General features: G+C 33.1%; 1 protein-coding gene across 15 annotated transcripts; it reads right to left on the bottom strand.

The window, feature by feature from the left end:
- Window positions 1-691: 691 nt before the first annotated feature.
- On the bottom strand, window positions 692-12,085 carry LOC123895531 (protein WHAT'S THIS FACTOR 1 homolog, chloroplastic-like). Of its 15 annotated transcripts, none has more exons than XM_045945933.1 (12): window positions 11,707-12,085; window positions 11,213-11,396; window positions 10,240-11,021; window positions 8,241-9,490; window positions 8,017-8,126; window positions 5,231-7,006; window positions 4,934-5,007; window positions 4,537-4,685; window positions 3,091-3,917; window positions 2,202-2,362; window positions 2,036-2,087; window positions 692-1,425 (listed from the first exon to the last, which is right to left on the bottom strand). In XM_045945933.1, exons 3-4 carry the CDS (start codon window positions 10,857-10,859, stop codon window positions 8,944-8,946), a joined length of 1,167 nt encoding a protein of 388 aa, XP_045801889.1. In that variant the 5' UTR covers window positions 10,860-11,021; window positions 11,213-11,396; window positions 11,707-12,085; the 3' UTR covers window positions 692-1,425; window positions 2,036-2,087; window positions 2,202-2,362; window positions 3,091-3,917; window positions 4,537-4,685; window positions 4,934-5,007; window positions 5,231-7,006; window positions 8,017-8,126; window positions 8,241-8,943. The 15 variants fall into 15 exon arrangements, 13 of the variants coding, with proteins under 13 accessions (XP_045801889.1, XP_045801890.1, XP_045801888.1 ...); XM_045945934.1 differs by having other exon boundaries at window positions 8,040-8,126; XM_045945932.1 differs by having other exon boundaries at window positions 11,213-11,359.
- Window positions 12,086-13,527: the final 1,442 nt, after the last annotated feature.

Here is a 13,527-nt window from a genome sequence, read left to right as displayed (position 1 = left end):
AAATACAGCATTTAGACAATTGGTTGTTAACATAACACAACCATATAATAAAAACATGTAATAATATAATTGTTGTTATAGTTAAAACATAAACCAACAAACAAACAATAACTTAAGAGTATCATCAAGATAATTAATGTAGATGGAGTTCGAACTGAAAAACATAATAAAATACAATACATCAAACATAATTACTTATGATTTATTTATATATAATATCGATAGTATATACTATAACCTCCCGTGTTATAAAAATTGAACAATAAAAAATGATAAAAAATTTAAATACTAACTTTACAATAAAAGGGCACAGAAAAGAGAAATAAATTACTTAATTATAGGATTTATTTATATATAATATCAATAGTCTATATTATAATCTCTCGTGTTATAAGAATTGAACAATAATTATTGACAAAAATTGAACAATAGTCTATACTATTGTCACATGTGTTATAAGAATTGAACAATAAAGAGTGACAAAAAATTTAACTACTAACTATACAATGAAAAGACACGGAATAGAGGAACGAATTACTTGATTACATGATTTATTTATATATACTATCAATAGTATATACTATAGCCTCCCGTGTTATAAGAATTGAACAATAAAGAGTGACAAAATTGAACAATAGAATATACTATAACCTCATATGTTATAAGAATTGAACAATAAAGAGTTACAAAATAGAGGAGCAAATTACTTGATTATATTTTATTTGAAAATGCAAAAATTTATTAATGAGTGACTTAGGCACAAGGTATGCTAAAATCACTACTCAACACAATAACCCTGATTACAAAGAATACTCCATGATTACAACGACCTCCAATTCAACTATGATCTAGTACACCAATCTTTTGGAAAATCTAAACTGAGATACCAGGAAACAAACACCAAGACTAAAAGAAATAAAAGCACTAACTCAGATTGATAGGCTCTGCAACTGATGCCATTCCAAACCAACACTAATAAACTTTCATCATTATTAACACCACTGACAGCATAGAACAGGTTAAAAAACTGATACAAAACCAAACTCAAGATCAAAACCTCAACAAACTTCACTACTGAAGCAAAACCTCTTTTGGCATACCTGCTCTTTTCTAAGAGGCCTGCCATCCATCCAATAGAAGCATCTCCTTTCACAATAATAGAACTCCAATTCGGCAAGGAAAAATAAGCAGGCAAGAAGGACATGCTCACAAGGCATTAGCGCAAAAGCAAGAAAAAGAAGAACCTCCTAATACATAGTCTTCTTAGGATCTCGCGTCCCGCCACAAGATAATATCAGACAAACAGAAACAGAAACGCTTCTGACCCGACTTCACTGAGCAAGGACCTTATGAGATGCGGCCAAGAAAGACAATTGTATACCGGAGGATTGCTCGCAACAAACCCACGCCTGGTTCTGGCAGCACCTACACTTATAACAACAAAAAAACCACCAGTAAAGGGTATAGCAGACACCTGAGTTAAGGAAAAACATAGATACAGTCAATAAAAACAACCACAATGCAGTCTAAAATAAGTCATTCATGGATGAACTGGTGAACCAAAACATCAACATTATTTTAATAATAAAATGCAAAACCAAAATCTCCATTACTCAAATCAAAGAGACGCACATAAACTATTGAAGCAAGAGTTCTTAATTTATGGAGACTTTCAAGTAACTAAAAAATCTAATATGCCTCTGTTATATATTGGCATGATCTTCCTTTATAAACCTTCAATCAAGCAACATATATCTGAAATATGAAAGTTCTTAATTTTCTTAGGCTTATAAATAACAAAACCATGAAATTAACAGCAACTAAAATTGTCACAAAGCAAGCCATCAAACCAAAACTCAAAAATAAATAAATCATAAATGGGTATTTTGAAATTCTCACAAAACAAACCTATAAAATACAATCACTGTTATCTTCTCAAATATGGCAGGAAAATGAACATTTTCTCAGACATGCATAATTATCATCACATTAGGAAGGAAATGGATAGTTGTTTTGATCATTAAAAATGGCATACCTTTTCCTCAGATTCGTGAGCAGCAGCAGCCTCTGATATTTCCTGTCGCCGTCTTTGTAAAAGGAGAAGGAGAAACACAAACATACTTAATATAGTGAGAAAATTTGCTTGGCATTATGTATAAAAAAATAAGATATAATTTAGTAATTAGGCATATTTAACCTACCTGATATTTGGATCCTCAGTGCCATGACCATCTTTACATTCAAACAGATGCTTGACTGCAAGATAAGTTTGTTTGATGCACTCAGTGTAGCCAGTAAAGAACCATCCATTGGCTGATGCTCTGATATGTGAGATTGTTGCAACAGTGACACAAATTTGGTCCTACATGTAATAGTTTGTTAGATGTGAGTACCAAGGAAAAATAATATCATATATCAGGTCTAAAAATAAGGAATTGAATTGGTATAAACTTTTTCAGCTTAATGATATCAGATAGCTGAAGTAGTATGGCTAAAATTATAATTTTACTATACTTTTAATCCAGTACTTTCAATTCTGCGATACTTCTTAAGGATTCAATCATGTGTTATTTGAAAACTAAAATTAATTTTATTCTATGATATATAATACATATTGATTTTGATTGGGAACCATACCACATTGATTTCCTAAAAACAAAAACCAGGAGGAGCAGAAAAATGAGATTATAGAGGAATGTAAAATCGGTTCAAAAGTTGAGTATCTGTCTCCATATAAAATGAACAGAACAGAATAAACAAAGAAAATCTAATTAATCCTATCTTTTAAATCCCCAATCACATTTTGAATATCATACAATAGATATAGATATTAGCCAAACATAGATGATTGTTAATAGAAGCTTGAATATTACCAACTGCAACAATATCACAAAACTAAGCAAAGAGTAATCTTAATTCTCAAAGCACACAAAGAACAAAGTTGATGCACATTCCAAACTTACAATGAAAATTGGATGAGATAGAGCAAATTTAGATTTCAATGATTTATCTATGTATTAAAATGCTAACAGTCATAAAAGTTTACTATATCAATGTCAGAGAATGAGGAATGTAACATATTTTACTCACAATAATACGCGTGCTCAAAGGAAACATGTTAATTTTGCTCCATCATCTTTTTAGTTACCATCCTTTGAAGTCAAACCTGCAATCTTAGACAATGAGGGTGTCAAAAAATAGCACGTATGTTTACATTCATGAAGGAGCCAAATGAGAGTTGATAACATCACATACCACCTTAACAGCCACCTTCTCTCCAGTTTGGATATTAATAGCTTATATGAAAAGACATATCAACACATAGTAAACACGTATGTTTACATTCAGGGCTTAAAATTGAACTTCTCTATCCAATAAATCACATATCCGTTTCAAATTAATAGTAAACTGAAACTTAAATATTTTCCATATCATGAATACCAAATTAAAATTCATAAGCAAGTTTTGTCATGTCAGTAGACTCATGATAAAAAGCTCTTTGTTGACAAAATTAAAAATAAGTCAGTTTGGTCAATGTATTTTAGGCACGTCTAATTTCAGTAGACATTCATGTAGTCCAACATTTTGAGTCACAGATGAAAGAGGCAAATAGAAAAAAGTTTCATTTTTCAACCTGTGACATAGATACTTTATGGAACAATATATTTACCTAATGTAGACATAAATCATTATGCTTATGAAGATAATAAAAATAGAATAAATTGTACATACTCAATTTGATTTAACATGTAAAACTTAAATTAAATATACAAATATACAAAAGGCAAACTATAACCTGATTCAAAACCTCAAAATTTGTCCTCCATGTTATAATAAAAAAAATAACTTAACACGAAGATGTACACTACCTTTAAAACACAACTCACTCAAATGATTTCACTTGTAAATAAAACTACCTGCAAACCAAGAACCAAAAGTCACAAACTAAAACAAACCATGATACACAACACATAAAACCATTTACTCAAAATAGAAACACAATATTAGGAAACATTAAATTAGGCACAATGAGTCTGAAACATTGCAAGTTTCAGTTCAATGCTTATACGATTGAATCCAAATTTCAAAATACAGAAACTTGATATGACTAATAATTAAAGGAATTGTATCTTGGGAAAAAGATAAATGAATATGGTAGTCATTGTAAACTTAAGGAGCTGATTCAAAATGAGACTATAGCTTCAACACATCTAATTTAACCCGAAGCATGGAGTTAAAGTAGACAAACCATTCACAACACAGTAGTCCTATTCTTATATAAATAAATAATAAAAAATATTGAATAATTTATGCTTCTGCAAATTTCAAACACCAAGAAAAAAATGTATTGATGCAAAAACAATATATTATAAAAAAGCAAGAAAACCATATTATAAAAAATTCTAATTCAACATATAAAAAACAATATAGCATTTCAATCAATGAGTTTTCTTGAACCATGTGAATTCAAATGATCATCTTTGTGACTGTTTGAGGTTAACATAAACTGACAAAGCCAAAAAAAGTTCAACTTACCTAAATGTGACCATTCAAACTCCATTATCTCTCACTTCTGCAGTTGTAGCTGATATTTGTGGCAGCGGTGTAGCAAAGCCTTTTTCCACAACCAAAAGTCTCTTCTCAAGTAAAATGAAAAACCTTGAATTAATTTCGGTTAGTAGAACCTGCAAAAGGAACCGTAATAAAGTTTATGAAAGACATGGTTCAGATCTTAATATAAGATACACTGGTGCAAATCATACCATATATACAAATCATTTTAACGGACAAAGTATACTCTCAATAATAAACCATGTTATGATCACTCAAGGCATGAAATTAAACCACAACCTCCAAAACAGAGCTGATGCATATTAGTTCATTTTCAATAAGGTGCATAAATGAAATAGGAAACAAATTAACCATCCCTCACCAGTTCTTTCTCCATTGTTCATAAAGCCACTGTGAAACTCCCCCAATACATTCTTGTTGCCTTTTAGTTCAAACCTGCAAGCCAAATTTGTGGAATCGAAAATTAGAATACAAACTGAAATCGAAAAACAAATAAGTAAAAAATAAAATACCCAAAATCAAACAAATAACATTCACGTCACTGAATATATGCTTAAATAGTCAAACCCTCTAACCCTATTTTCAATTATAAAATGAATAAATCTATTGATATCCAAGGCGGGAGAAATTGAAAGTGAAATTCGAAATTTGTTTTTACCTCTTGTTCTTATCTTATCCCTTTGGAGGGAAATCCAATCTGCATGTATATTGACCAAACCTGCAAAATCAACAAATAATGAATCATTAAAATGGAAATTTTTTAACATTGGGGTTTTCTTCATGTAAAGACAACACAAATTTTTCTGAAATTAGAGGAGGATTTGAATAGAGGGAAGGGTTATAAATGAAATTTCTCTAGCAATGACAGAGTGAGAAGAAGATGTTGCATCGATAAGTAATTGAAACTTTTTGGTTGTGAAAATGGTTTCAAAATTGTTAGCCAAAAGAAGAAGAGGAGTTCTTCATCGCAGAACAATGAAAACGACGGCTCATCCATTCCACTGTCCTATTTTGCTTTTATTCAATTTTTTATGGTTTTCAACAAACCGGACCGGGCTTGTTTGGGCCTTAATGGATTGGACTGTTGTTTTTGGCCCAGCAAGCAATGAGATGAAAGGGAGGGAAAGGAAATTCAAATTGCTGGCCAGAAGAAGCAAAGTTTTTGAATTTTTTCCAGCTAGGATTTTTTCTGCATGATTGTGTGATTGACATGTGGCAAAAATTACCCTAAATCTGTGTTGAATGTGTGTAGTTAGTATGATATGATGTGGGATTATTCATGAGTTGACTTTGACGCCAAGACACACTAGAAGTGCTTTTGAATTTTGCTCGATTGTTAAGAGTGAGTGAAAAGCCTCTTAGTCAGAGATTGTGTTCTTGAAATTTTTAGTCTTCATTATGATTCTTATGTTTGACTCATACACGTTCAATAATATACTATTAGTTACTAGTACAATAATTACACATCTTTCACACGTTGAATGGTTTGTCCAACTGAGTAATAATAATATTAATAAGAATGAAGGTTTTTTTAAGTCATCATCGTATATTATTTTCTAACATTTGAGTTGATGAACTTAAAACAGTACTACTATTCAACAATGTTATTTACTATGTAGTTTTCGTTTAACCAGCAAAATAAAGTTATTTTAGCTTATAAAAATTGTATGAAAAGATTGTTACAAAAGAGAAAGTAAAATGAGAATGCATATCAATATTGCTCTAGAACATTTGGCCCGGAAAGCAAAATCCACAACTAATAGCAGTATAGAAGTTAAAGAGAAAAAAGCACCCGAATTTAGTGTCTTTCCACGATCCCACCAGAAAATTGTGATCTTGACCACAAAACTCTTGCAAGATGTACGATCCTACGAGCTAGCACTTGATCGTGACTACATTGCCATAGAGCGCAAAATCATAAGCAGGACAATGCAGTGTATGTCAAATATCCGCAGTGTCAGACTGGGGTGACAGAAGTTTTTACAACAGACAAAGCCAGTTTGTGAAGGATGGCAATACCAAGGCATTTTATAGCAGATTTTCCGTTTTCCTCCATAGTTCGCGATCCGCATTCGATAATGTCCATTTGTTCACATTTTTGTTGAAATCAAGGGGGAAATAAAAAACCAGGTATTGAACCCCACCTAAGAAGAAAAAGCTTTCGTTGCTGTTATCAGTTGAGACTTGAGAGAAACCAGAATAGGACCAATATTAAAACTGCTATGAGCTACAAAATCAGGAGACACAGAACTTTCTGACAGTGCAATTGGTCATGTTAGGTCTGTGATCATGGAACTATTCTTGCAAATAGAAATGAGGTTCAGCAGGCCAGTCTTTCTGTGTATGAATTATTAACTCACCCACAACTTAAATGATAGACACTAGACATGAAGTGAAACTAGTCTCATGGCAAAATCTAGAGATTTGGCAACACCTGCAGTAGGAAGGTACTTTTTGTTATCTAGAGCATTACTTTAGTTACTCTATTTTTTTTTCACAGTAATTACTTCAGTTACTATCATCAAAAGCATAAAAGATATTGTTCAAACCATTCTCCTCATAACATACTAGGTTCATTATAAACAGCTACTTCCACCATAACAATTTTATTCATTTCAACTTCATGCAATGAATGAATATAGGTTACTGACTCGGCTACTTTTGAAGAAGTGCATTAATGTTCACTGGTTTTTCTCCATTGACATTCATTCTTTCCACTTTTGAGTTGTTTCATTGTTTTATTATTTCAAAACAAAGAATTAATAAGACATTCATAGCACAGCCAATCAGCGGTCTTAAATAAAAATGACAACTATAGTTTCAACTAGCTTATACATACACTGATACACAAGACACAAATATGATCGGTACTTTGTTCTGGCTGTTCATGCAAAAAATTTAAAACCAACTCATCAGATGATTAAGTCGAAGATATAGTTCATACCAATTTCAAAACAGCTAGGTCCAATTCTCAGAATCAAGCTTCTTTAAAGTTTAAATGACTTCCACAAACTTTTTAAAATGATTAACTTTTTTTAACCAACTCATATCAGATGATTAAGTCGAAGATATAGTTCATACCACTGTCAAAACAGCTAGGTCCAATTCTCAGAATCAAGCTTCTTTAAAGTTTAAATGACTTCCACAAACTTTTTAAAATGATTAACTTTTTTTGCAACCATATTGCTCAGCAATTAATCTCCATGTACACCGTCACATTGAACAGAAGGATAACGCAATTATCTTTTAATTAAGGTATACTATATATTCAATGAATTGTTATCTTGTTATGTTATATATTTTAACACATTTATTTAATCATATTCGTCTTCTGTAATGTAAGTTTAAACTTCACATAATGATCTAATAAGTACAAGTATGTAATAGATAAAACACTGGCAGAGCGTATAAATATTGAAACTCAAGTGATATGAATGTACTTACTAGTTAGTAATTACTTGACTTACTTCCCTTAGAAGTCATATGTATATAGAATGTTAGATGTGAGTCCAACAATGGATTTACATCCAATCCTAGGCTCACCATCAAATAACCTGCATTTTGAAATTGAATAAAATGATATCATAATTCCAATCTATAAGAAGTTATCTTCTCTCTAGTGTTATTGATTGGGGACAGCGGACCATGGCAGAAAAGTAAAAACTCACCATTTTAAGATGCCACATCCGCCAAAAAACACCATGGCACGCCCATCCTTCTTAAATTGACCATGGCGGTTGTGAAAAATCTGCCATGGTACCACCATGGCCAATATTTGATAAACTGCTTCTCCTGATACTTCAATCATTTAATCCACACAAATTTCAATCTATAAATTCACCAAGGCTCTCTTCTACATTGATGACAAGGACTGGTGTATGGTTTACAGGTACTAAGTCAGCACAAATTGCACAATAATAATTTATTAAAACTCACTGCTGGCCGGGGATGAATGTATTAGATTCAAGAACAATTTCTGCACCAGAACTGATGGCCGCATGGTAAAAGTATTTCCTCAAACGAGCGGGAAAAACATTTAGAAAAATAAAAATTACATCACCAAAAACTCTGATGGCTGCTCTTGAAGTGATTACATGTCCTTAACTTGTCAAATATACACATTGGATTAGCAGAGCAAATTGTCAAGTAAATGAAGCAAGGATACCACAAGGTTCAGAATTTGACATGACATAGTTTTCTACATCACCTTGATCTTAACGCTTGCAAGTTGCAAAAATTAGAATAATCCAGTCCAATAAAAAAATTAGTGAAAGCATCATGAGAATGTACTTCTCCATGGCTTTTCTCAAGTAAGAAATTACCTCCTTTCAAACAGAGAGAAGCAGACACTGACTCCCGAAAATTCAACTTCTAAACAACAGCTTGTAACGAACTCTTGCTGTCACACAAATCAACATTTCCTCTACCACAGAGTGCAACAAATTTATCATTAAATTGCAATAAAGGACACTTATCTACCAAGTTGGAACCAACATACGCGTCCTTGAGGAAAACCGTACTCCTTACACCTTTATTAGTGAGGTAAAATATCCCATGATGCTTTATTAAGCAAAGAAGCAATTGCGACGGCAAAAAAAACTCTGCATGAAATGCGTCCAGGTGTGCAGATGTCATCCTCCTCTCCAGTGTCAAGCTGAGGAGCTCGTGAAGCACAGCCACAGTCCGTTTTCGAGTTTTGGGATCTGCAGCATCAAACCTCCTTGCATTCAAATAAGGAGAAGGAAACTCCAATTTCTGCCACCTCTCGAACTGCTCAAGGAAATTAACATTTGGCCTAAAACCAGCAGGAAAGTTCACTTTGAATGCAAATGGACCGGCATAGTTGCCATCTTTTGAAATCTTCACCTTTCTCTTATCGTTGTTTGGCGTCATGTTCACAATTCCTTCTTGTGCCAACCTATTGCATATTTGGATCAACTTATTTGATATCCAAAATAAATTTTATCAAATTCACTTAAAACATCAAAATAATAATTTTTTTCCCAAACAATATTACAAACTAACTCAAACAAGTATGCAATAATTTTGATTAGAAAATATCCCGACATGTTTTGGTTTGACACACTCACTATCTCTAAGTGTGGGTTTAGGGACTAGGGATTAGAAAATTATTTTTAAAGGATCTAATTTATTTTGGTTTGACAGACTCGATATCTGTAAGTGTGTTTTGGTTGATGTAAACTTAGTAGAAATTTTTCAACCCAATACAAAACTATTTTTTATCTCTTTTAGCCAAACCAAAATCAATGTTATTCGAACACCAACCAAACACATAAATATAACCAAAACAACATTTTCTAGAAACAAAATCAATTCTGACTGTGTTTTATCATGAAACCAAACACACACTTACAGATAAGCTAATTTAAGTGGAACTAAACAAAGACACATGAAAGGGAAAATAAACTCTCTCAATAACTTCTTTAATTCAAAATTCCCTGTTTCTATTCTAAACTACAGTCCGCAATATAAAAGTTTTAGAGGTCTCTACAACGGCATTGCAATGACAATAGGGGACACATGGGACACATTTGTTTGCATTTGGCCACAGTATCAAAATTTGAAAACCACGATCCATATCGAAATAAAAAATTGCACCAAACATTTTAACAAAAACATAAAATTAAATAGAAACAAAAGATGTACCTAGCTTCTCTAGCAGTAACAGCCAAAGTAGAATCCCAATCCTCCAAATAAACACAATCCCTTCCATTGAAACGCCTAATAGAAAAGAATTGAGGGTACTTCTCAATCAAGCTTTCCTTAAAATCACAAGGCAAACCTAATTCAGGCCCAACAAACTCAACCGTTTCAAGTGGAATCCTACAGTCAACACAAAGCATAAGCATCTTCCTAAGATTATTAACCAAAATAGGCTCCATCAAAATTTGGGCCTGGGCTTCATCACGGGCCACTCGTTGGGCCTTATCAGTTAGGTTAACAAAAGGTGGAGCTCCGGTTACGCGGAAAATGGTGGGGTGTTTCTCAATGAGGCCCATGAAGTCCCATTTACGAACAAAGCCAACGTTCTTCTCGAGATCACGGAGGAAGAGAGGATTGTTTTTGGGTTGGGATTGGATTAGGGTTTTGAGTTCGAGAATCATTGATGGTTTCTTGCGAAGCTCCATTACTCTGTCAAGTTCAGGGACTCTGTTGTATATTTTTTTCTTCGGTCTTCTTCCGCCGCTTGATTTTTGGCGGATGGTTGACATGATTGTGATGTGCGGCGGTTTTGAGATGATGAACGGAACTTGACGGCGAAGCATTGGAGAGAGAAGATGTGGCAGAAGTTTAAATGGTTGTTGATGTTGTTGTAGAGTAGAGGGAAATCAAAATCAGGCGTTTGACGGGAACCGGAAGTATTTACAATATCTCCAACGAAGAGTGAAATATTTTGGAATCTGGATTTCCTAAAGGCTCCATTTACCCTACATGTATGAGAGTTACACATAAGAGTCGCAGGTATTCAAAATACTGGTTAACTGAGATAAACTGAACTACACTGAATCATGAAAGACCAAACAAATGGTTCATAAATTGAATCACAAATGTTAAGAATTAACCAAACTTTTAGCATTTTTTTTGTCAACTATCCTAGTATTAAGAATCCACCACTTACCAATGTTAGTCGTTCCGGTGGTGATTGACGCTCGACTTGGTAGGAAGTATCACGGTTCGATCCCCGCAACTGTGACCCGAGCGGCTGGAACCACTTGATTACAGAACTCACCCCCGAACCAGATTCGGCAGTCCAATGGCCCGTATGCTGTGGTGAAAACCCAAAAATTTAAAAAAATCCACCACTGAAAATGAATAAGTGAAAAATTCCGAATCAAATCCCAACCCTTACATATATACTTTTTTTATCAAGTAAACTAGTGATTGATATTTCACTTTTTAAAATGAATAAGTGGTAAATGCGATGATGTGCGCCTTACATATATATATATAATGAGACGAGACCTTTTTTTATCAATTTTTTGCTCAAACTTAATTTAATTTAATTAAAAACATAAATAATTATCATAATCTATGACTCTTCAATACACGAGTGAAAGAGTTAAAGCAACAAAATCATCACAAAAAAAAATGTTAAAGCAACAAACAACTCACATCACTGAATTGGAGGAACCTCACCGGCGAAGGCAGACGCTGCGAGGATCAATCCGTAATAATCGCAGACCTAATCGAAAACCACAAGTCCGGCCTAATCACTAAACTCATTCATCTATTGTCATGTTGCCACTCTTTTTTCTCCTGTTGTATATTATATGGTAAAAGAAGCTAAAGAGATTATTAAAGAGAAAGTAACGAGGCGATTCAGAGACGGAGAATGAGAATGAGAGACGCGTAGACAGTGAGATGGAGTCGGCGACGGAGGAGTTGGACTGGTCGATGGAGAAATGGAAAACTCGAGTGGAGATTAGTAGGAGTGGAGCTCAGGAGTTAGAATCTCTCCATATCTATTTTTTTTTCTATTTTCTCCATTATTATTATTATTATTATTATTATTATTATTATATAGTTTTGAAAATATAAATGTAAAAGTGTAACATTATGGTGTATTTGATTCCTAAAACAGCAAAGACTAGACAGAACGGTACATAACAATATAATACAGGTCAGGACAAAACTATATCGGAGAGATATAAGACGTTATATTCGAAAATAAAATGAGTATTTTCGTATTTTTTATAGTTGTACTGTGGACAAAAATTTGTCTTGTGGTTCAGTGAGGGGCAACAAATCTTGTTTTTGTCCTGTCCCTTGCTACCTAATTCGTCTAGTCTCATAATCAGTTTCAAATCAAACAGGGTGCAATAAAAGTTGTCCTGTCCAGTCCCCTGGTTTTTAGCAGATCAAACACAAGTGAATCCAAATATCGTTTATGTACCCAAAATATTTAAAAATTTTGGTAATGGAAGAAATAGTAAGAATATAAAATACAGAGGATCTTGTACAAAAAAAAATGGAGAGGATCTCAACTCGGAGTGTTTAAGATCTCTCCTTTTTTACTGTACATTTTTTCTCTCCATTACTATAATTTTGAAAAATATTATAGAGGAGAGATCCATTGACTTCAAGAATAAGTCTTCATTGACTTACTCCGCTTAATAACTCGATATCGTCATTATATTTCTTCAATCCAACCGTTGAATTCAAAGATCTTATTGAGTAGATCAACTCCACAAATTTTTATAAAAATTCAAAATATGTAGTTATGTATTCAGACCATTGAAATTCAACGGTTTTTTTAAAAGTTTATCGTACGTTCAATTCAAGTTGTCAGAAAAAGTATCAAACGGTTTTGAATTTTTATAAAAATTTATGGAGTTGATCTACTCAATGAGATCTTTGAATTCAACGGTTGGATTGAAAAAATATAATGTCGATATCGAGTTATTAAGCGGAGTAAATCAATGGAGACTTACTCCTGGAGTCAACGGACCCCTCCTCAATATTATAATATATATTAAATAATTTGATTATTAAATATCACATTATTGCATTTATATTTTCAAAACTTTATTTTTGGTACATTATATTCTCAAAACTTTAATCGTAAAAATGGAAAAAGTAAAAATTGAAAAGGATCTTGATTCTCTAAGTTTGAATCTTCTCTATTTTTACTCTCTATTATTAGAATTTTTTTTTTGTTTTTCACCACCAGTTGAATCTGGTTCAGGGGTCAGTTCTGACATCAAGTGGTTCCAGCCCCCTCCCGATCGCAGTTGCGGAGGATCGAACCGCGATCTTCCCTACCAAGTTCAGCGCCAATCACTACTGAACCAACTAATTGTTGGGAAAAACCGGCATAGAGAAAATAAAAGAACGCAAGCACAACACAAGAATATAACGTGGAAACTCCAAAACCGGAGAAAAAACCACGGTCGTTGTCTAAACCGACAACCAGAGAATAAACACTATGTAAAA

Source organism: Trifolium pratense, linkage group LG7 (assembly GCF_020283565.1).
Source record: "Trifolium pratense cultivar HEN17-A07 linkage group LG7, ARS_RC_1.1, whole genome shotgun sequence".
NCBI classification, from domain to species: Eukaryota; Viridiplantae; Streptophyta; class Magnoliopsida; order Fabales; family Fabaceae; genus Trifolium; species Trifolium pratense.
The sequence above is the reverse complement of the archived record's forward strand: the minus strand, read 5'-3'. Positions and strand labels throughout refer to the sequence as shown.